Source organism: Lithobates pipiens, unplaced genomic scaffold (genome assembly GCF_037356315.1).
Source record: "Lithobates pipiens isolate NorthernLeopardFrog02 unplaced genomic scaffold, aLitPip1_a1.2 Scaffold_22, whole genome shotgun sequence".
In the NCBI taxonomy this organism is placed as follows: Eukaryota; Metazoa; Chordata; class Amphibia; order Anura; family Ranidae; genus Lithobates; species Lithobates pipiens.
The window spans coordinates 241,385,277-241,409,061 of NW_027507784.1; the positions used below are offsets into that span (position 1 = coordinate 241,385,277).

General features: G+C 42.5%; 1 protein-coding gene across 3 annotated transcripts in view; it reads right to left on the reverse strand.

Annotated features, from left to right (window-relative positions):
- Positions 1-23,785, reverse strand: part of LOC143924551 (myosin-11) — a 141,661-nt gene that overhangs the window by 78,149 nt on the left and 39,727 nt on the right. For all 3 annotated transcript variants that reach the window (XM_077448926.1, XM_077448925.1, XM_077448927.1), the window contains exons 4-5: positions 17,049-17,076; positions 1,802-1,901 (exon numbers count right to left, since the gene is read on the reverse strand). In XM_077448926.1, coding sequence (XP_077305052.1) covers positions 1,802-1,901; positions 17,049-17,076 — 128 coding nt within the window. The remainder of the gene's footprint in view (positions 1-1,801; positions 1,902-17,048; positions 17,077-23,785) is intronic.

Consider the following 23,785-nt stretch of genomic DNA (forward strand, 5'->3'; position numbering starts at 1 on the left):
TAATTTTTTAAAATATTGCTCACCTTTTAGATGAGTCTTTGGAGAAGGCTCTAGTAGACTGCAAGCTACTCTGAACAATTTCAAAGTGAGTCTGTCCCCAGGCGAAATGAGGACAGACTTAGGCCTGGTTCAAACCTATGCATTTTTTGAGGTGTTTTCAGTTTAGCAGAAACACGCTGTGCATTTTATGGAAAGGGCCAGGGGCTTTTTTCTGGTTTTGGTTCCATAGACTTGGATGAATGGATCAAAAATGTGTATTAAAAAATGCAAACTGCAACCTGAAAAAGAGGATGATCGGGGCTGCTCTGTGCAAAAACATTGCACAGAGCAAATAAGTACAGTCATGATTGTTATTTTTATTTTTAAAAATTAAGATTCACAACCACTTTAAGAAATGTTTTTTTTTAGGTTATACATTTATGTGGAAGATATTATCTAATTGTAAAGATTGCTCTTTCATAGATTACTGGTAGGAATGTGGGTTGACAGTCTACTGACTGGAATGGTACCAGCGGATTGGAAAAAAGCCAATGTAGCACCAATATTTAAAAAGGGCCCAAAATACATCTCTGGAAATTACAAACCAGTTAGCCTAACATCTACAGTATGCAAGCTCTTGGAGGGGATGATAATAATATAGTATATAGTAATGAAAACTGTATCATTAGCATTAATCAGTATGGATTCATAAAGAGTCCATTCTTGCCACACCAATCTATTAACCTTCTATGAGGAGGTGAGTTGCCATCTAGATAAAGGAAGGCCCATAGACATAGTGTATCTGGATTTAGCAAAAGCATTTGACACAGTTCCCCATAAAAGTTTACTGTACAAAATAAGGTCCGTTGGCATGGACCATAGGGTGAGTACATGGATTGAAAACTGGCTACAGGGGCGAGTTCAGAGGGTGGTGATAAATGGGGAGTGCTTGGAATGGACAGAGGCGGGTAGTGGGGTCCCCCCAGGGTTCTGTGGTGGGATCAATCCAATTTATTTTGTTCATAAACAACCTGGAGGATGGGGTAAACAGTTCAATCTCTTTATTTGCGGACAATACTAAGCTAAGCAGGGCAATAACTTCTCTGAAGGATGTGAAAACCTTGCAAGAAGAGACGCTTGAGAGGGGATATGATTTCAATTTATATATACCATACCGGTGAACCCACAATAGGGATAAAAAAAGAGGTTTAACCTTAAATTATGTAGAGGGTTCTTTACTGTAAAAGGGGCAAGGATGTGGAATTCAGTTCCACAGGCAGTGGTCTCAGCGGGGAGCATCAATAGTTTCAAAAAATTATTAGATAAGCACCTGAACGACTACAACATGCAGGGATATACAATGTAATACTGACATATAATCACACACATAGGTTGGACTTGATGGACTTGTGTCTTTTTTCAACTTCACCTATGTAACTATGTATACTGTCTCATTAAACAGTTTTCCTGTGTTTGTAAAAAAAAATCTTTATTTACTAAAGAAATTCCTTGCAAGTTACATAATTAATATGAATGCAGTGTCAAGGAGAGAAGTCACTGTAGAATTAAATAAGTTAAAGCAGTCGCACACTAAAATCTGTATGCTTACTAGATTTAATACTTAATTTTTTGTCAAAGTCTAAACATTTTGTAAACATTGTAACATAAATTTATGCTGGATGTTCTTAACATGACAGTACCTTGGCAGAAGAACAAATAACTAGCGATATGCGGTTGAATTTACCAGATCCTTGCCTAGAAAACTGTTTACGTATTATCACAGAACATTAACATGGATTAATTGGCTTCGGTTTGCACTTACCGTGATAGTTTCTTTCTTTCCTTTGTGTGAGGATGCCACCACAGCTAGGTACTGAATTACTTTTTTGGTGTTCTCTGTTTTTCCAGCACCAGATTCACCCCTGAAAAAGACAAAGGAAACAGCATATTACAATACAAGCAGGGAAAAAATTCTTCCCCCATCCAAAAAAGTTTACAGGATTCCAAGGACTGGATGACAAAATGTGCCTAATAGAAATCTGTATATTTGTTTGACTGCAACATATTAGAGGACATATTTTAAGCCCAACTCTAGGAAAGTTGAAAATTTTTCACTGCAGTGGGGCTGAGACCACACTGTAAGGGTTAACTACTCATTTGGGTCTAGGGGGCATAGAAAAGCAGATTTACTGACCCAATCCACCACTACTTCATGCTGCTAGACTGGTTCCCAAAGCATCTTTCACCCCATGCTCCAGCAGTCAAAGCTCCTGACGTCATCAGGGCCTATGCATGGTTCTGGTGGTCCAAAGCACAGTCCACTGCCGGAGCATGAGGGAATGCTATCTAACAAGAGGGGCAAAGGATGAGGTAAGCAACATGCTTTCAATCCCCACCAAAACCTAAATGAGAAGTTAATTTTGAATTTGGGGAGCAGCCCTACTGCAAGGAGAAATTTTCAGAATTTCTTTAGTTGGGCATTAAATAAAGTTTTAATCCAGAGTAAATTTGATCTTTTTGTAGAAGCTTTAAAATACTAAAATTAAACTATTAATCTTAGGGAATTATACAAAATATACCCTTGCAGTGATTCCCCCCCCCCCCCCATTCAGCTCTAAGAAAGGTCAATGTGTACCAAGTTATTTTACTAAAAAAGCAGGATGAGCACTGACATCATAGTCTCATATTCCATATAAATATTTCTAACCTACAAAAACTAAACAAAATGGAAGGCGCACGCACCTAGCGCATTGCCATAAAACATTTATTTAATGATAAGATCAGTAAAAAGAGGGTACCCACAAAGTGGCAACTATCAATGAGCCATAAAACAACACAATGTTGAGTTAAGCTCTGGAAGGGGGTGCACCCCTGAAGTGTGTCAACTTTATACCCCTTTATGTGATACGGCATATGTGTCTGCACTGCTCAACATTGTGTGTTTTTTTGGCTTATTGATAGTTGCCACTTTGTGAGTACCCACTTTTTACTGATTTTATTATTAAAAAAATGTATTTTTGGTAATGCACTAGGTACGTGCGCCTTCAGTTTTGTTTTTGCTTTTGTAATATCTATCGGAGTACACCATCTCAGGAGGGCAGCATCCACCTAGTCCAAGAATACCGTTATCCTTGGTGCTTTTTATTACAGAAGACCTCTCAGCACTGGAAGTGACTGCTTGCCTTTGTAAATATTTCTAACCAGTTCAATCTCTGTTTCGCCCAAGGACACATGGCCAGTGGTGTTTGATGGTAATTCTGAGACAGGCCTAAGGCCTCATGCACACAGGACATTTTACTAACTTTCATAGACTCCTTTTCTCCTGGCAGCAGAGTTTTAGTAGAAAAACGCTTTTAGGCACGTTTAATGTTTTTTGATGTAAAATTACACTAATCCCTAATACTAAATCCCTAAGTCATATTTATAAAGCAGTAAATGGGGCATTCACCAAACATTCATGGTGGTGAATCATTCACCTTATATTAAAACACATTTATCAGGAAGATTTACCTGAAGTTATTGTTTGGTGAACGTCACACAAATAAATGTGCGGTCGGATCGTGTTGTCGGGAAATGTGATCGTGTGTGGGCTCCATCTGACTTTTTCCGTCGGAATTTCCGCCACACAAAGTTTGAGAGCTGGATCTCAAATTTTCTGACAACAAAATCTGATTGTGTAAATTTCGAGATGAAAGCTATTGGCTACTGGCTCGTTTATAGTCCCATCATACGTGTTCTACATCACCGTGTTCAGAACGATCGGATTTTATGACAACTTTGTGCGACCGTGTGTATGTTAGACAAGTTTGGGCCAAAATCCATTGGAAAAATCCAACGGATTTTGTCTTCGGAAAGTCTGACCCTGTGCACAGGGCTTGAGAATGAGAAACCTGGAATCTGTTTGAAAAGTGAGGAAATGTCCTGTCTGGGCATGGCAGATTTTATTTACTATTTACGGCTTGTCTCTGGGTGCCTTCGAAATTATCATAAATTATCATTACAATTCCAGAATATTGCTAGGATGAAAGAAAACAAGGCATTAGCTGAATGAGAGCAAGGAAGGCTGTCTTAATGTCCCCCTGCGCATGGGAATGTGACTGAATAGGAGTTTCAAGGCTCCCAGTTAATAATTGGTCAATTAGGTCAGGTAGGCAGGGCTTGTTTCCCGCAAATTAAGGTGAATAGAAAGTCAGGCAACCAATAAAAGGTCAGATAGCATAGGTTAAGGTCAGCTGACCTTTAGGAATATTCCAGAAGTTTTGATCACATGACAGCACAGAATATTCTAGAAGAGACCAAGGCTATATAAGGCAAAGAAACAGGCTCTCTTTGCCGGTTCATCAAGACCCCTACCTGTGAGCTCTTTAGGCTGCATTAGCTGGAGACATTAAGAACCTTGTTAAGCATCTTATTGAGAAAGCAGGGGCAGAAGATGGGGAAGAATGGATGCAGCATTGCCTCTCACTTCCTCGGCAGCCAGCACAACAATATTCCCCAGCCATTTCTGCAACAGCTCCAGCGCTGCCTGACACCTTTGCCTCTGCCTCCGTCTCCGCCTCCGCCCCCTCCTCCGACACTGCCTCCTTTGAAATGAATCCCTCATTGAACCCTGAGGTATTGTCCCCTTGGAAATAGGTAATGGCGGTGGGCGTTTTGGGAGGAGGTCAACAGCTAACGCTTACAGAAAGGGTATATGTTTCTCATTCAATGACACCCAGTGTAAGTGGCCAGGTTTGTGCCAATATCGGCACGAATGTGCATTTTGCGTGGGAGCACATCCCGTGATGGCCTTCCCCTGTCAAAATATCAGTTCAATGCAGTATTTTACAAATGTTTGTCTATTTTAAAGCTGAACAAATTGTCCCTGCCATCACATCATTTCGTAACGGGACAGCCACTGGAGCTGCCAGATTGGGTTTAGATGCAGGCATAAAACGCATCAGTAGATGGCAGTCGGATGCGTACAAGTTGTACATTCGTCCTGTTTATTCTAATTCACAGGTCAATCTCTGTCTGTATGGATCCTGGGGCACTCTTTCATTTTTTGGGCTGAAAGGACCTAGCTGTCATCTGACCTGATTCTGGATTACCTTTACCCCATCAATGTTTGGTGCCTACCTTTGGTACAACCTCAGCCTAGACTCTTGACCAGCATTTTGCCTGTAGATTCTCTACCTCGCCCCCTGCACATTGCCAGTCTCTGCTCCTTCCTGACCTTGATCCTGCACATGATTTACTGCCATTCTGCTCAACTGCTACTGAACTAGATTTGTGACCTAGCTGTGCTGATCCAAATTTCTGGCACCTGCGCCCTTCCATTGCCCCAGCAGACCCTGTCCCAACTTCCAGGAGTTCTTGGATGGGAATTACACAAGAAGCACCTCGAGCACTTCATACAGGTATGTGGCACAGATGCCTGAGTCCAAAGCACAGCCATCTATGTCCATAGGAGCCCTGTATGCTGCACCTGTTTTTTCTAGGGGAGAGAAGACAGAGCAATTTACGTTAAATTGTAGCATATTCTCCCACCTGGTAATCCCTGGTGCAGCATACAGTTTCCCATAGTCATACAGTAGGCATAAAGTAAACTTTTCTGTTCCTTGGGGTTGATTTACTAAAACCAAATAGGTTGTTTACGTTTCAGAATTCATTTATTTTTCATTTCGTTTTCATAAAATTTTGTTTCATTTTAGTTAAATTTCATTTTATTTTGTTCATTAATTTTCAGAATGATTTGAATTTTAGATTTGTTTAAAGATGATTGACTAATTAGAATTATGTGTGAAGAATAGCTGGTTGTTAAGCAGCGGGCCGGGAACCGGCCGCCGCATGCTTAACATCCTATGGCTCATCAGCTGTCAGCTGGCTTCTGAAATGTAAACAAAACATTTGAGTGAGTAAGTGAACGAGTGAACCCCTCCCGAGCCATACCAGGCCTAATGCCCTCAACATGGGGGGTGCTTTGGGGCAGGGGAGCTCCTGCGCCCCAAAGCACCTTGTCCCCATGCTAATGACAGCATGAGGAGAGAAAAAGAGAGCCAATAGCCGGCTTGTGTTAAAGGGACCTCGACACTAATAATCAGGGCACTGATCAGTGCAGTCCCAACAGTGCCCACCAGTGCTGCCAATCAGTGCCTCCTCATCAATGTCACCTATCAGTACTAATAGCACTACTATTACATTAGCGTCACCTAGCACCTATTGAGCGCTACATGTCACATAATTTTTTGGTTCTTTGAGAATTATTGCACTATTTTGTTATAACATTTGTATAAGTAGCAGCTGAGGGTATAGGAGAGGGTAATTGCAGCGCAGTGGTGATGCACATTTTGGAGGGTATGTGAGTTAGTGCATCAATTTGGTCTTTACACCTATCAGTGCCCATCAGTACCGCCTACCAGTGCCAATCAGTGCCACCTATCAGTGCCAATCATTACCACTAGTGCCCACCTACCAGTGCAGCCTCATCGGTGCCTCCTCACTCAGTGCCACCTATCAGTACTCATCGGTGCCACCTATCAGTGTCCATTAGGGTTGTCCCGATATCGATACTAGTATCGGTATCGGGACCAATACTGAGCATTTGCACAAGTACTGTATGTAAAAGTATTAACTTAAAGTTTAGGCTGAAAGATGATAAGGGCAGAATTTCCTTTAATGCTTTACAGGATACAGGTGGATAGCAATATATCTCCCACCCCTTTATCTAAATATGACTCTAAACAACAGAGACAAAACTAGGGGGGCCTTTTCCCCAGGGCACCACATTAGGAGAGGCGCTGAGGCTAACAGGAGTAACATCATTACTCGTGTCAGCCCAGAGCTGATAGAAAGCAGGAGAGAGCCAGGCGCTGACTTTGTTCTCTCTCCCTCCTCCTTTCTGTCATTGCAGTGCTCCTGATTACACAGAAACAATCTTTACTGAAGATCAGGTGTTCTCTCCCCATAGCTGTTTCTCTTGGCTCCCCTTGTTTGTTTTTTTCTGTGCTAATGGCTGCCATCCCCATGCGCCAGGTCTCAATGGGAGCCTAAAGGTAGAACAACAGTGAGGATGCAGGGTGCCTGAATGTCAGCAGATGCTTAGAGGGGGAGGGGAGCAGTAGGAGAATGAGGGTGGTAATGAGTATGCAGGAGAACATGCTCCCCCCCCCCCCGTCTTCCCCTATCAGCTCCTGGCCTGGGTTCACAGCACCAGTGACCTGTCCTAAGGAGCTCTATAGAGAGGCAGAGGAGTGTGGGAACCTGATGCAGGAGAGGGAAGATGCCTCAGATAGCACAAGGTATGCTGTACTCAGGAGGACACATGCACCCCGCTATTTGTGTCGGCTCTGCAGGCTGTCAGGCAGCACTGATGGTCTGTCCCTGGGGATCCCAAAGTGTCCAGAGTGGTTCTAGGAGCCTGTGCAAGCAAGACTGGATGGAGGACTGTGCCTGGAAGACAGCAGATCCTCTGGGCTCTGTAAGTACATGTCCACATGCCCCCTCCCACACTCACACATGTGACTGATCTTTGAGCTGCACCTGACAGTGACAAGAACAGATCAAAGATCTGTTCATTGTTACTAAAACTGCACTGCCCAGAGCTCTAACACTCTGTACATCTCCTCACCCCCCCCCCCCCCCCCAGTCCTTGGTTGCTAGGACCAATGGTGTCCTAACAACCAATTACATGACTTGTTTAGTCCACCCCCAGCTCCTAGAGGTGGACAGAATTCCCCCATTTAAACTCGCTCCACTTCCCAGCTCCCGCTGTGCTGCTACAATCATACTGGTAAGGTAGGGGCCACACTGATATTAGGGGGGTACATTGAAGTAAAGGGGGGCACATTGATATAAGAAAGGGAGCACACAGATGTAAGGAGGGCAGACTGATGTGGGGGGGCACATTGATCTAAGGCGGGATACTCTGATGTAAGGGGGGTCATATTGATGTAGGGGAGGGACTCAGATATAAGGGGGGATCTTTAATGCAAGGAAGGCACTATTGTAAGGGGAAACACTGGTGTAAGGGGGGACACTGATGTAAGATGGGGAAATTATATAAGGGGACACTGATATAAAAGGAGAATTGATGTAAGGGGTAGCTCTGAAGAAAGAGGGGACACTGAAGTAATGGGACACACTGATGTAAGGAAGGACTCTGATGTAAAGGGGGAATGGATGTAGAGGTGCTCTGAAGTAAGGGGGGACTCTGATGCAAGGAAGGCACTATTGGAAGGGGTAAATTAATGTAAGAAGGGACATTGATATAAAGGGTGGGACTGATGTAAGAAGGGGCTCTGAAGTAAGGAGGGCCTCTGATTTAAGGAAGGATTCTAATGTAAATGGGGGGCACTGGTGTAAGTGGAGACTCTGATGTAAGGGTGGACTCTGATGCAAGTAAGGCACTATTGTAAAAGGGGACACTGGTGCAAGGAGGAATTGATATACGAGAGGACATCAATATAAAGGGAAGAACTAATGTAAGGGGGAACACTAACGTAAGGGGGGACACTAACATAAGGATGTAAGGGGGGGGGCTCAGAAGTAAAACGGTGCATTAATGTAAGGGGGGACACTGATGTATGGAAGGACATGGATGTAATGGGGATACTAATGTAAGGTGGGGCATTGATATAAGTGGGGGATACTGATGTAAGGTTGGGCTCTGATATAAAGGGGGATTCTGATGATAGGAAGGACTCTGATTGATAGGGGGAATTCTAAAGTAATGAGAGAAACTGATGTAAGGGGACACTAATGTAAAGTAATGGGGGACTCTGAAGCAAGAGAAACACTGATGTAAGGGGGGGGGCATTGATGTAAAGCAGGGTATTGATGTAAGGGGGGGCACTGATGAAGGGGGGATTGATGTGAAGGGGCACTGATGAAGGGGGGGCATTGATGTAAGGGGGACACTGATGCAACATAATAATCTTCTAAAAATAATATAACAAACAGATATGCCCGTTGGACTTTTATGAGTGGTGCTGAATAAAATGGTACAAAAAAAATATTAAAAACTTACAAAATGTATTTCAGAATACATAAAAAATACATACAATTCAATTTTTTGTTGCATCATCAATATCAACAAATCAAGAGTACATGCATATGGTTTTGCACGGTTGGATATATTCTCAGGTTTATCTGTTTCAGTTTGGGTAAAATGATATCCCCTTATTTCATTCACCTTTCATCGCCTTTCATCCACTTAGTGCCTTCTTATATTTTCCATGCACCTCTTCTTAGCAGTTGCCAACAGGCATGCTTTTGCATGCCCTTTCACTACCCATTCTCCTCACGGCCTATCACTTTTATTTTTCTTTGTATTTCATTTTTTGAGCCCCACCTTTCATTTATTTCAGGGGTACAGCATTGACATCCTGGTGTTAATAAAATTTGTTCTTTAGTTTGCATCGTTTTGCTTATCCTTTACTCCATCAATGTTTGTGTGAGTATACTCTTTATGTATATTTGGATTCATTCAATGCAAATGGATACACTTCTCTAATACAAACGTATAAATCCTAAATTTCTCAATTTATTGTTTTTTCATGAAAACTATAATGTTAGCGATACATTACAGTTTTCTTGTTTGTATATGAATTTTGTCACATTCGTGTGTAGCTGCTTGATTCACTTTTTATAGGTTAGCGCAATAATTTTCCTTGTATCTATTGTTTTTTCATGACATGGTTTCTCCACAGATATACACAAAATTAAATTTTGTCTGTCTCCTGAAGAAGCGGGCGCTGCCTCATGAAACACGTAGAGATTACAGCCTATATAAAGTGGGAATTCTATTGGACCAAGGTGCGAATCCAACACTTTGCAATCTCGAATAGGGTAAAACTTTGTTAGCAATTTTACCTAAAATTATAAGTTAGTCGAATTCAGGACAGGCTATAAGATAGATCTTATATTGAATGGTATTGTAGCTGTATTGTAAAGCACTGTGCAAAATGTTGACACTATATAAATCCTGTATAATAATAATAATACCAACAGTAAACCATTGTCTTACTACTTTTCCAGTACAAGAAGTATTCCTTTCAATTGGTCTCTGTGTAGTGCACTTCCATCATTGGGTACCACAACCCTGGACTTCACTCACAATCCTCTAATGCCGCGTACACACGATCGGAATTTTGGTCGGAAAAAAGCTCTGATGGTTTTCCCGATGGAATTCCGATGGGATTTCGCTCAAGTTGTCTTGCATACACACGGTCACACCAAATTCTGACCGCCAAGAACGCGGTGACGTACAACACGTACGACAAGACTAGAAAAGGGAAGTTCAATACTTTGTAGCCAATAGCTTCCATCTCGTAGTTGAATCTGAGCATGTGTGAGTTTTTGCATGTCGGAATTGCATACACACGAGCGGAATTTCCGACTTTTTCTGTCTGATAAATTGAGAACATGCTCTCAATTTTTTGCTGGCAGTAATTCGGCCAGCTAAATTCCGATGGAGCACACACACAGTCGCATTTTCCGATGAAAAGCTCTCATCGGTCTTTTGCTGGCTGAATGGCTGAAATTCTGATCATCTGTACGCGGCATAACAGAAAAAAAAAAGGAAACTGAGGCCAAGAGCAATAGAAGGTACTTTTTTGCAGTAAGAATATATAATTCGATAGATGTTTTTATTTTTAAACCAGAGTTTAGTATCACTTTAAGCAGTTCTGCAATGCCCCTTAAGGGCCAGTTCACACCACAATTTCTGTGCTCTAAATGCTTTTCTGCATGCACATTTTGATGCTCTCTAGTGTGTTATTGATGCAATTTTTGATGTGTTACGGTGCCTTTTCCCCTCTTTTTACTTCATCTCAGTTCAGGCTATGTAAGTTAAGGTGTATTCTTGATGCATTTTTGATGTGTTCTATGCATTTTTTATGCATTTTGCCACACTCCATATGCGTCCATACAGAAAAAATGCTCAATTTTTTTCTGCACTGGAACACACTGCACTGGTCTGAGCTAGAGCCATTGGAATACATTAACCACTTCCAGATCAGCATACGCCGATGTACGTCGGCAGAATGGCACAGGCAGGCATATTGGCGTACAGGTACGTCCAATCTTTAATGCAGCCCTGCCATCGCGAGCGTGCTGGTCGGGACCCCCGTGAGTCCGGTCGCGGGTCCCGTGGACTCGATCGCCGCAGGCATACCCGCGGTCGTCTCACAGGGCGGCTGAACGGAGAGATGCTGTTGTAAACAGCATCTCCCCATTCTGCCTAGCAACAAGTGACGCTGATCTCTGCTCCATGTGATTGTTGAGTGTTCACTAAAAGAAAGCCCAGCCCCCAACAGTTAGTAACACACCCCTAGGAACACTTAACCCCTACACTGCCATCCACTGGTTAACCCCTTCACTGCCAGTGTAATTTACACAGGAATCACTGCATTTGTATAGCAGTGATTGCTGTATAAATGACAATGGTCCCAAAAATGTGTCAAAAATGTCCGATGTGTCCGCCATAATGTCGCAGTCACAATAAAAATCGCTGATCGCCGCCATTACTAGTAAAAAACAATTATTAATAAAAATGCCATAAAACTATCCCCTATTTTGTAAACGCTATAACTTTTGCGCAAACCATTTTTTTTAATCAAAAATATGTAGAAGAATACGTATTGGCCTAAACTGAGGGAAAATTTTTTTTTTATATATTTTTGGGGGATATTTATTATAACAAAAAGTAAAAAATAATGTGTTTTTTTCAAAATTGTCACTCTATTTTTGTTTATAGTGCAAAAAATAAAAACCGCAGGGGTGATCAAATACCACCAAAAGAAAGCTCTATTTGTGGAAAAAAAAAGATGTCAATTTTGTTTGGGAGCCACGTCGCACGACCGCGCAATTGCCAGTTAAAGCGACACAGTGCCGAATCGCAAAAAGTGGTCTGGTCTTTGACCAGCAAAATGGTCCGGGGCTGAAGTGGTTAAGAACACTGTGCAAGCTTTTTTTTTTTTGAAGCAGAAAAAAAAAAAAAACTGCACTGTATCTGGTGGGAACCAGTTCTAAAACTGTATTTCCTATCTACTGGCCCCTAAAGAGACATGAGGCATGCAGTAACCCAAGCCCTGATATGTTGGCTAAATCCCTGGCGTTTCAGACTGGCAAAGCTCTGACATTTCTGAGTAGCGTCTGCCCTACTGGTTAATAAGAATATGTAGGAGGCAGGAGGGGACAGGCAAGGAAGCGTCAGAGCTTTTCTTGTCAGAATGGTCCTATATTTGACCATTAGTCAAGGGTTCAGGAGGCTGATGCTTGTATACGCAGGTACCTCTAACTGCAATCATTTTTTTTATCAATGACAGTCTCTCTAAAGTGCTAAAGGCCTATATCTAATTGGTGGATTATAAGCTGACATTTGGGCATTTGATAACACAGCATGGTATTTCTATGTGTAAAAGCTTGTGTGTGTTCAGATATAAATAAAACATCCTGTGGGAACGCTAACAAAGCAAACATTCCTACACAGCGTTTGCAATAAACATACCTTGCAGCTAAACATTTTGATTCTGTTTGTGTTTTGGAAAACTAAAATGTTTCCTCGGCATGGTGGGATGGAGCAGTGTCTCCAAATAAAAGGTTACACTGTGGTCACAAAGACTTTAAATTGTATTTCCTTTCTCCCAGGCTAAAAGTGCCTATCTCTTGGCATTTCTCTGAAGTCCCTGGCTCTGACCATATAAGGCCTCATATTGTCTATTTGTTATACCATGCCAATTGACCTTCATTGCTAAACTCTCTCCCACATATTAGGACAGCTGGGAACATTTCCTATACCACATAATCAACTGTCCATCATTTAATAATGACTATTTATTACACCTTTCAGATATGTATATGAAAGGTCTTTAAATTGTATGTTTATATATGGTTTACTAATTTGCCATACAAATGGACTCTAATGGCGCGTACACATGATCAGACAACCCGCCGGACTTTGCAGAGGAGGTCCGCCAGACTTTCTGAACGAGCGGACCTGCCCACACACAGGGCCGGACTTTTCCAGCGGACTAGGTCCGGCGGACAATCTGCCCATCTGTGTGCTAGTCTGCCAGAGTTTTGAAATGAACGGACTTGCCCACACACGGAGTAAAGTCCGTTAATTTTGAACGTGGAAGAAGGCGGCGACAAGACCGGTCCAACGCTAGTAAAAGAGCTGGAAGAAGAAAGTGGAGGCCCGGCAAGAAGAACCGAAGAGTGGGACAAGACCCCCGAAGTCGGAAGAAGACCCCCAGGCGGTTGCGGCGATGAAGGAGAAAGCCGGACTCCTCTGCTAGTAAAAGAGCTAGCAAAAGAGCAGAAGATAGCGGAGGAATCCAGCGAGAAGACCCCCGAAGACGGAAGAAGACGACCGGAGCTGTTTAATAAAGATCTTTAAAAACCTGTGTTGTGTTTTTTTTATCGTACACTCTTTTCCCCGGGTGAATGGGTAGGGGTACATCGTACCCCATACTCATTCCCATAGGGTAGGGGGCCGGAATATGGAGGCCCCCTTATTAAAGGGGGCTCCTGAATTCTGATAAGCCCCCCACCCGCAGACCCCGACAACCAACGGCCAGGGTTGTCGGGAAGAGGCCCTTGTCCTCATCAACATGGGGACAAGGTGCTTTGAGGTGCGGCCCCCCTTCCCCAAAACACCCCCCCATGTTGAGGGCACGTGGCCTGGTATAGCTCAGGAGGGGAGCGCTCGCTCATCCCCACCCCCTTTCCTGACCAGCCGGGCTACGTGCTCGGATAAGGGTCTGCTATGGACTTTGGGGGGACCCCACGCAATTTTTTTGGCATAGGGGTTCCCTTTTAAATCCATACCAGGTGTCGGGGCTCGCGAGGTGTCAATCTCCCTGATGGAGGCAGCAACATTGACTTCCTTCGCTAGTTCCGTCTACCTGGAGCCACGTTCAAAATTAACGGACTTTACTCCGTGTGTGGGCAAGTCTGTTCATTTCAAAAGTCCAGCGGACTAGCACACAGACGGGCGGATTGTCCACCGGACTGCAGAGTCCGGCGGCCAATTTTGAGTCAAGACTTCTTTCTAAGTCCGCCGGACTTTTGGGAACAAAAAGTCAGCCGGAGCCCACACACTCGACCAAGTCCGCGGGATAATCCGATCGTGTGTCCGCGGCATAAATCATAAAGAATTGCAAATATGTATATTTTTACATATTTACATAGAAATTTCTGTAGTAGACACCGCTACTACAGTGATCTCCGATAGATTCCAGGTCCCATGGCAAGCGGCTGACCTGCTGCATACTGCAGCACTGCCCACTCTAAATGGATGCTATTCAGCAATCACTTCGTTTTTTCTCAATGAGCGGATGAGGTGGAGAGGCAGGGCGGTGATGCCACACTCTCCACCTCTTCTAATCAGAGAATGCTTTGGTTTCATTGAGAAAAGGCAAAATGGATAGTGCCTATACAAGTGGGCGCCCTCCCGTGTTCGCAGTGCAGCAGGAAAGCTGCTTGGCACGGGACCCGGAAGCTATTGGAAATCACTGCAATGTCTACTTCAGTAATTTCCAGCTTCTAGAGCAGTGATGGTGAACTTTGGCAACCCAGATGTTTTGGAACTACATTTCCCATGATGCTCTTGCACTCTGCAGTGTAGATGAGCATCATGGGAAATTCTAAAACATCTGGGGTGCCAAGGTTCACCATCACTGTTCTACCCCTGTAGTGATGGCAAACCTTGGCACCCAAGATCCCACAGGCATGGCTCATGCATGCTGGACCAATGAAACTATGTAAACATATGGATACTTGAAATTCTCCTTTAAAGTCTTGTTCTATATATTACTATAATTAGTAATGGTGTTAATGGGAATTTCCAGCGTCCAAAGAAATTCCCTAATTCCTGGGGCCTTTCTGTGAAGTAACACCCCCCCCCCCCCCAAATATTGCTTTCAGGCACTACTCAGCAGACTAAGGCTGGCTTAATGGATTCTTTTTTTCTTTCTTAGCCATAGTGCAAAACAACGACAGATTACCCTATCCACACAAGCGGGTCCATCCAGTGCTGTAAGGGTTAATATTAGCACCTCAAACTGTCACAGGCTCTTATGAAAAGTGCCTACTATGCCCAGCCTTTCCTCTCCCATACTCCCTTCATAAAAGCCATACTATCAGTCCCGCATAAGGAAAAGCTTTTCTATGAATGAAGGAGACACTCCTTTCATTCATCTTCCCTCCTCCAATTATGGATTGCTTTTCATGTGTTCGACCCAAACCCAAGCTATTCACAGTTCACCAAATGGTCAAACTAAATGGCCAGATTCGGCCAGTTTGCCCACCCACCAGAACCTGGTGCAGCCAGAAGTAATCAATTTAGTGGTGGTATTACTGGCACAATAAATAAACTCTTCTAGCCACCTGCCTGCCAGATTGTTTCAAACTGATTACCAGCTAGCGGGCATCCCCAGTTAAAACACTAACTAAACATCGCTAATTGCATATTTGAGTGCCCTGGTCTCAGGGAACTCCAGATGAATGTTAGAGGGTAAGGAAAGGTTTACAATTACACCTTCAATCACAGCCAGAGCAACATCAAACATCCTCTTCCAGGGCCAGGGATAAGGTAAGTATTAGCCCTTATTTATGAATCACTAGACTAAACAAGCATGGAACCTTGGCAGTAGGAGGGGTATGCACAGCAAGGGTAGATTTTGTCTCATTTTCCAACCTTTAATGTTGAAAGTTTTTATGTTGAAAGATGAGAATAATATGATACTTATGTTTTAGTATGTAATACGACCAATGTTACAATAAAATGATTAGATTTGTTTAGTATTATATACCAGTCAGACATAAAAAAGTGCAGCAGCTTCCATTTGAAAATAGCTTATATAGTATGTGATTTAAAGTGGTTCTAAAGCCTAAACATTTGTTTACCTTAATACATTACCTGCATTAAGGTAAAAATGTTTAAGTAGCAGTGGTTAATGTAACATAGTTAGTATAGTCCCCTCCTGCCCCCTTATACTTACCTCCTCACTCCTTGAGTCCTCTGCTCTTGCTCTTGCTCTCACAGGCTTTGCTGAGGCAGTCACATCCTGTGATGAGGGAGAGGGGGCAGGGCCAAGCCATGCTGTCTGTGACTATGGCCACAGGGAGCATGGCTCAGGATCGAGCCTATATGAATGTCCCCATAGCAAGTGTCTTGTTGGGGGGGCAATCACAGAAGAGGAGAAATGTCAACAAGGGACCCCAGAAGAGGAGGTTGGGGGCTGCTCTGTGCAATTCAATTGCAACAAACTTCCAGGTAGTACAAACAATGCATCAATGCTCAAAAATAATGTCAGTTATGATGAAACACACGTGGGGAGCTAACGCATGTGACATCGCCAAGCCTTGATGCATAGTTTGTACTACCTGGAAGTCTTTTTTACCTCAATTCGGAGGATCATATGTATACAGAGCTTATTTTATGATTCATATGTAAGTAGTTTTATCATTTACTTTTAATACATTTTCCTTATGCATTTCACACTATATGGGCTTTTTCATCTTGATATTATGGTGAAATCCTGCATTGCCGTCATTAACATGTATATCTAACATGCTACTGGAGAATTGGAGACATTATGAGGATCTGATCAAACCAGGCTCAGCATTTTGTGACCGGATACTTGTTTCAGGCTAAACTGACTCCAAAGTCTGTTGATTCTGGTAATAGTCCACCTTTCATATTGGTGATAGTCCTTGTGATGAATCTGGAATCTTTTTGAAAATAAATATCCCCTAATTCACGGTGGTGTATGCATTACTGGATTGGGACTACCATTGTTACCACATGCAGTGTAGTTGGACTTTCCTTTATTTTCTTTCATTTATACGAATGAGCATTATTAGCACTGCAAAAGTTATATTTTTATGTTTTATGCAGCATAACTCTCCAGTCTCACAGGGGAGGGGGTCCTGTAATTGTAACGTAAAAGGAGAATCGGGACACTGAAAACTTAATCTCTCTGTCACTCTGCCCTCTACTTTGATAGACATGTTGGTTTATTCATATAAGCAGAACTACAGATATTTTATATAGATATAGATACAAAATAAATTGTACTTACGTGCACAGAATAGACTGATCTTCACGATCTGAAAAGAAAAAAGAATTATTAGATATTGACTTATTACATGATTACAGTTATTCTGATTTGTTCAATATTTGTACTTGATAAGATGTGATTGATCAACACGTATAAAAGCTTAAAACAACTTAAAACAGAAATTTTCTGTTCTTGTCTCACCGAGTACACTTATTTAGGCTATACACTAGTAGATTTTCGGACAGGAATATTTATACGAGCATTCGTACAAAATTTCTTTATACATTCAATGAATGGATGAATGTCGTTTAAAAATGTCACTTGCTTTTGAATTTGAATTTTAAAATCTAATTTCTGAATGGAAACCACATACACTGTCGAAAATGTATTTGATCGTGAAAAGTTTTCCGTCCCTGTCCATAAAATTTTCCTATCATTGTGGTTGAAACCGAACGTTGATTTGACCCCACTAACGATTAGAAAATTGAACACACGTTCTTAAAACGAAAATTTTCAAACCAAAATCTATATCTGCAAGGCCAGCATTGAGCTCCATTCGGACAAGTGATTAAAGAAATAGTTATGTAGCCTGAGAGAGTTCAGTTCCATTTTAAGGCACTAAAAGTGCAATAATCATCCTCTTCTGTGCAAAACCAAAATGGACTTTTCTCACACAGCTCTGCAGTGATGAGAAAATGTCAAGACAAAAATAGACTCAAGCATACTGGATCTCATCCCCCATGGCTCATAAAGACAATAAACTCTCTTGGCATCTGCTCAAGCCACAAGCCCCTACTATACAAATTTCTTTATTGTTATTCAATAACACTGCTATCATTTTTAACGTCTTCTTTAAAGTTGCATTCTCCATGTTTTTATTTTTTTCTCTTACTTATGAATATACTCTGCAAAGACACAACAATTTTGCATACACTGGATGAACATCTTTTAAATATATTCTAAAATGTGGCAATCATATCATCAATCAGCTTTCCATAGTCAAAGTGAACTCAAAGCTGTTTAATAGGCTAGGTCAGTGTACAGTGTATATTACAGGTGTCTATATAGTGCTAAAAGTATATAAACAATTTATGCAAGGCTTTGCATACTGTAAATTCACATCAGTCCCTACCCTTAGGGCGATTATACACAAAGCTAGGTACACACTGTTCTTTTTTTTTTTGTTCAACCAACAAACTGATTAAAAAGAAAAAACACAAAAGAGGTGAATGCAAGAATCCCCCCCCCACCCCACATTGTATTCTAACAGCAGGGACTCCTCTGCTGTCAGAATACACTGATCAGTGCTGCAGCCACTGAGTGATTAAGGTTTTTCAGCAGGACTGTTTGACAAACGTTGATCTAATGATTTAATTTAATTTGTTAAACAGGGAGGGCCACACACAGAATTAATTTTGGCCAGTACCTGCTGCACCAACTGAATTTTGATTTGTATGTACCTAGCATAAGGTATCTATCTTATGTACAATCACACAAAAGAACCGATTTAGAGGAACAATTAATCTAGGTAATTTAGAGACCCCGACAACCAACGGCCAGGATTGTCGGGAAGGGCCCTTGTCCTCATCAACATGGGCACAGGGTGCTTTGGGGTGGGGGGGTGCAGGGCACCCCCTTCCCCAAAGCACTCACCCCCCCATGTTGAGGGCATGCGGCCTGGTACGGTTCAGGAGGGGGGGGGGGCGCTCGCTCATCCCCACCCACTTTCCTGACCAGCCGGGCTGCCAGCTCGGATAAGGGTCTGGTATGGACTTTGGGGGGACCCCACGCTGGTTTTTGGCGTAGGGGTTACCCTTAAAACCCATACCAGGCGTTGGGGCTCGCAAGGTGTCAATCTTGCCACTGGAGATGGCGACATTGACTTTCTTCTCTAGTCCCGTCGTACCTGAAGTCACGTTCAAAATGAACTGACTTTAGTCCATGTGTGGGTAAGTCCCTTCATTGGAAAGTCTGGTTGACCAGCATATAGACGAGCGGATTGTTCGCTCGAAAGCCGAGTCTGGCGAACAATTTTGAGTCAAGTCTTCTTTCTAAGTCCGCCGGACTTTTGGGAAGAAAAAGTCCACTGGAGCACACACCGTCGAATTGTCCGGAGGACTCTGGTCTGCCGGACTAAGTCTGCCGGATAGTCCGATCATGTGTATGCGGCATAATGGGGAAATTCGCGTTGATATAAGAGTGCTTTGGATTACAAGCATGTTTCCGGAACAAATTATGCTAGCAATCCAAGGTTTTACTGTAGTTAATAAAAAAATTATGTTTTGTATTTTAATAATAAAAATAGTTATTCTGCCTTTAGGTCTCCTTTAAGATATTAATTATATTATATTAATAAAAACAATTTTCATTTCATTTTCACAGGCATGTTTGAAAAGGAAAGTTGCTGTTGTCTATCCAAGATTCTGGGCTAAATGCCATTACACCATATAAGTGCATTCAGTGTTGGTGTAATGTGGCACTCTGCCTGGGAGCTACACATCTACTGGCAGACACAGTAAATGCCTTTTAAAGAATGCTAATGCAAGGGCATGGGACACTGATTTAATTGCTCTGATTTAGACTAATCCACTGTACCTCAAGAATGACTTAAATAAGCCAAAAACAGAGATAGTGTTCTTAGTCACGTGTTAAATAAAGTGGAACTCAAGTGCCAACCGCAACATGATGATGTAAGTAAACGGATGTACTGTAATCTTGTTCTACAATTAGGACCAATGGGGTGAAATGCGTCAGTGGAGCATGGCCATAGGCAAGGACTGTCAGTAAGCCAATTAGGTGAAATAAACTATTCATGGTGTGACATCATCAGTGTGTGGCTGGCCCTGCTTTTACACTTGTATCTTTGCTGATGTTGTATTTCTGGTTGTGTCAGTATGGTACTAATCGTGTATCTGCAGAGGTTGTAATTGTGTCAGTACAGTACTAATGTTTTCCCTGCAGAGATGTTCCTGATTGTGATTTTGTTAATTTGGATTTTATTTAGTTTTTCTAGGTATGATCATGACCATGCTATTGTTATAATGTTGTCTTGGTAAGTAGTTTTAGGTGCATTATGGTCAGTGTGTTGGTGAAAGGGTAGCCCAATACTGCAAGGTGGTACGCGATCCATAACCTAGGGGAGAAAAGTATAAATCCAGCTCTGGGTGCACAAAAAATTAAAGAGTGTGCATTTTAACCTCTTCCCACTGATGTGGGCCATATATTCAGCCTTTTGGCTGGTGAGCTTTAACGGCAAGAAAAATATTCACAGCCCTTTGCACATCTAGAGAGTGAAATGTATGCCCATTCTGATTTGCATAATAGCTTAAATTGCCATATATTCTCAATTGGATTTAGGTCTGGACTTTGCCTGGACCATTCTAACACATATGCTTTGATCTAAACCATTTAATTTTTGCTCTGGCTGTATGTTTAGGGTCATTGTCCTGCTGGAAGGTGAACCTCTGCCCCAGTCTCAAGTCTTTTGCAGACTCAAACAGGTTTTCTTCTAAGATTGCTCTGTTTTTGGCTCCATCCATCTTCCCATCAACTCTAACCAGCTTCCCTGTCCCTGCTGAAGAAAAGCATCCTCACAACATGATGCTGCCACCACCATGTTTCACGGTGGGGATGGTGTGTTCAGGGTGATGTGCAGTGTTCGTTTTCCGCACACATAGCGTTTTACTTTTAGGCCAAAAAGATCAGTTTTGGACTCATCTGAGCAGAGCACCTTCTTCCATCCCCATGCTGTGTCCCCCACATGGCTTCCCGCAAACTGCAAACGGGACTTCTTATGGCTTTCTTTCAACAATGGCTTTCTTCTTGCCACTCTTCTATAAAGTCCAGATTTGTGAGTAGGGTAGGTTTGCAGATATATTTTTGTATCCTAACCCTGCTTTAAACTTCTCCATAACTTTATCCCTGACCTGTCTGATGTGTTCTTTGGACTTCATGATCCTGTTTATTCATTATTCATTCAGCACATAAATATTCCACACCTCATTTTTGGGAGCTGCTGTTGTATCCCTAACACAAATGTCTTTGTCAGGAGGAAGTTGTTGTTCATCTGTGCCCCCTTCTCCTGAAACAGCCCAATCCGGGCTTGAATCGGCATATCAGGGAGCCTTCATTCTATTGCTAGAAGGATCCTAGGAACTTTGTCCAGGGTGATGAAATGGTATCTTTTAGAATAAGTTGATAATTGTCTGTATTGTATTAATATAAAAAAAAACGTATATAATGAGATTGCAGGTGCAGATCATATAATGCATACCTCATACTGCCTTGTCATACCATTTTAAATTAAATCTACTTGCATGTGATTCCTGTGTTCTTTCTGTACAATTTCTTGACAATACCACTGCAAAAATGATGTCTGGGAAAATGCGAGCTGATGTATTTTCTGTGCTAATGGCTCCCTGCTCTTCCAGAGGAGCCATCTCTGCCTAATCTCAAACATAATCTGATGGTTTATTACAAGGATGCGGTCTTTTAGTAGCTTTACCATAAAAGGAGAAAAACAGATAGCAACTCCGATCAAGCACTGTGTAAGGAAATCTTTTATGTATTACTTTCTGGATGGAATGCTGGACATTATTCTTATTTGTTGTACTAATAGGAGTTTGTTAAGCCATGCATTACAACCAGAGTAACATCTCTAGTTGTTATCATAATGGTGTGTTTACAAGGTTTTAACTCCATGCAAGTCCAGCATCTTGGCAAAGTGCTTTGGAAACAACGGCTGCTTGTTTGGAAAACCAAATCTGTAATAATATATACAAATGAATACAACTGCAGACACACATCTAATGGTGCACAACTGGATAGTGGAACTGTCTACAAGAGCTTTTAAAGGGAACCAACATCAAATCATGTAAATCCTGTAACGTGGAATGGGGTTGATCTGTGTATTTACTGCCCCCCCCCATCTGTCCAGCTACAAAATAACATGATGGCCCCTCAGTTCTTTACACAATGCCATGGCCACAATGCATCACGGTGTCGCAAATTTAATTTCTCGTGTCTCATTTGTCAGGCTGTGCCGCTTGATAAACACAACCATTGAAGTCAATGGGACTGCATTATAACCCTGTGTTAACCAGAAACAGAGATTAAACAAATTATCCTACATAAGTAGTATCTGTTTATCTGTTGTCGCCTCTCCTCTACAGCCGTTCAAAGTGCAGAATTTGTAAACCTTGTCTGAGAGTTCACAAAAAAGGGGGCAGAGAGTTAAAGTTAGGAGAGCTCAGTGCGGAGAACTCTGAGAGCTAATTTGAGGGAAGGAACATACCCCCCTTCACACAGGAACAGAGCTGAAGCTGTCAATCAGCTGAAGTTCTCCCACTGTCACCTTTTTTCTCTTAGTGTCAGGAAAACTTGGGCCGCCGATAGGGGGGTACCACTGATCCTCCTGTGGGAGGCCCAGGCACACAGGGGGGCCCATGCAGCAAGGGGATTAGTGCGGTGGGTAGGTGGTAGCAGCTGCAGAGCGATGCCCTGCTCTGCAGCAGCTGAAAGCCAATTTCTCCCCCTCTCTCTCCCACCAGCTTTCAGATGCTAGAGGGAGAGGCACAGACCAGTGTAACAACCAAAAGCATTGCTTATCTGAGTGGGAGGGAGTGACTGCTGATAAGTTTCTCCACCTCCCGCCACCTCCTTAGCCAATCAGCATACCTCTGCAACTTGCCCCTTACCCAGCCAGCCACCTTTGACCAGAAGATGCTGATGGCCAGAGCAGAGCTGGATGGGGGTGGGATGGAGAGGATCTGACATACCTGAGTATGAAAAAGGTATGATCACATTTAGATAAACAGATTAATACCCACATAAGAGTCTACATAACTAGCTCTATAGAAACAGCTGATGATCGTCACTAACATGTCACACACTTGGAATGCCAGCTGCAGAAGTTTAATCATCATCATCATCTGTGTATTCTTCCATTCTGTGTGCAGTGTGCAGATTAGGCAGTGAACACACTGATCAGGGAATGACTTCCCCTTGGTTTTCACACTGTTTCTTATTTTTGTTTTTATTTACATTGTACACTGCTCAAAGGATGGGTGAACACACGGATGATGATGATTAGACTTCTGGAAGATGCTGCCACTTAAACACTGAGGCGCTGTTCATACAGCTGCTGTGTCCCCATAGTGTAACATAGGCTACCTGCACACAGCCCCAGCCACATAAAAAAAAAAACACAGAATCACACTGTACAGGCCACATCACCCATGTAAATGAGTGATGTAGACCTCTTTTAGGCTAGGTTCACACTGCTGCGATGCGGAACACTGCGAATCCACTGCGAGTTGCCGCATCGCATGTCTCCCGGCGGCAGTTCACACTGCCCTATGCGTACTGCTGGGAGTGTCAGTTAAAAGTTAATGACACCTCCAAATCAGTTTGCATATCGCAGTGCGATCTGCAAACTCGGACAGGAATCGGATCGCATGGTGTGAACACCCATGCGATCCGATTCTGCTGCGGACCAAAAAAAGGGCCCTGTACGAATTTGGGCCGGATGCGATGCAAATTCAGCCATACTATCTGTATGGCTGAAATCGCATCGCACAGAGATCGCATGTGATTTGCACTGCAGTGTGGTGCGAATCACATCCAATCATGGACATCGCAGCAGTGTGAACCTAGCCTTACACACAAAACTTTATTTATTAACTCAATGCAGTTGTATATTTTAGATTTAGCAGGAATTTTGTAAGTTATGTTATGTTTTTGTGATTTAATGATTTTCA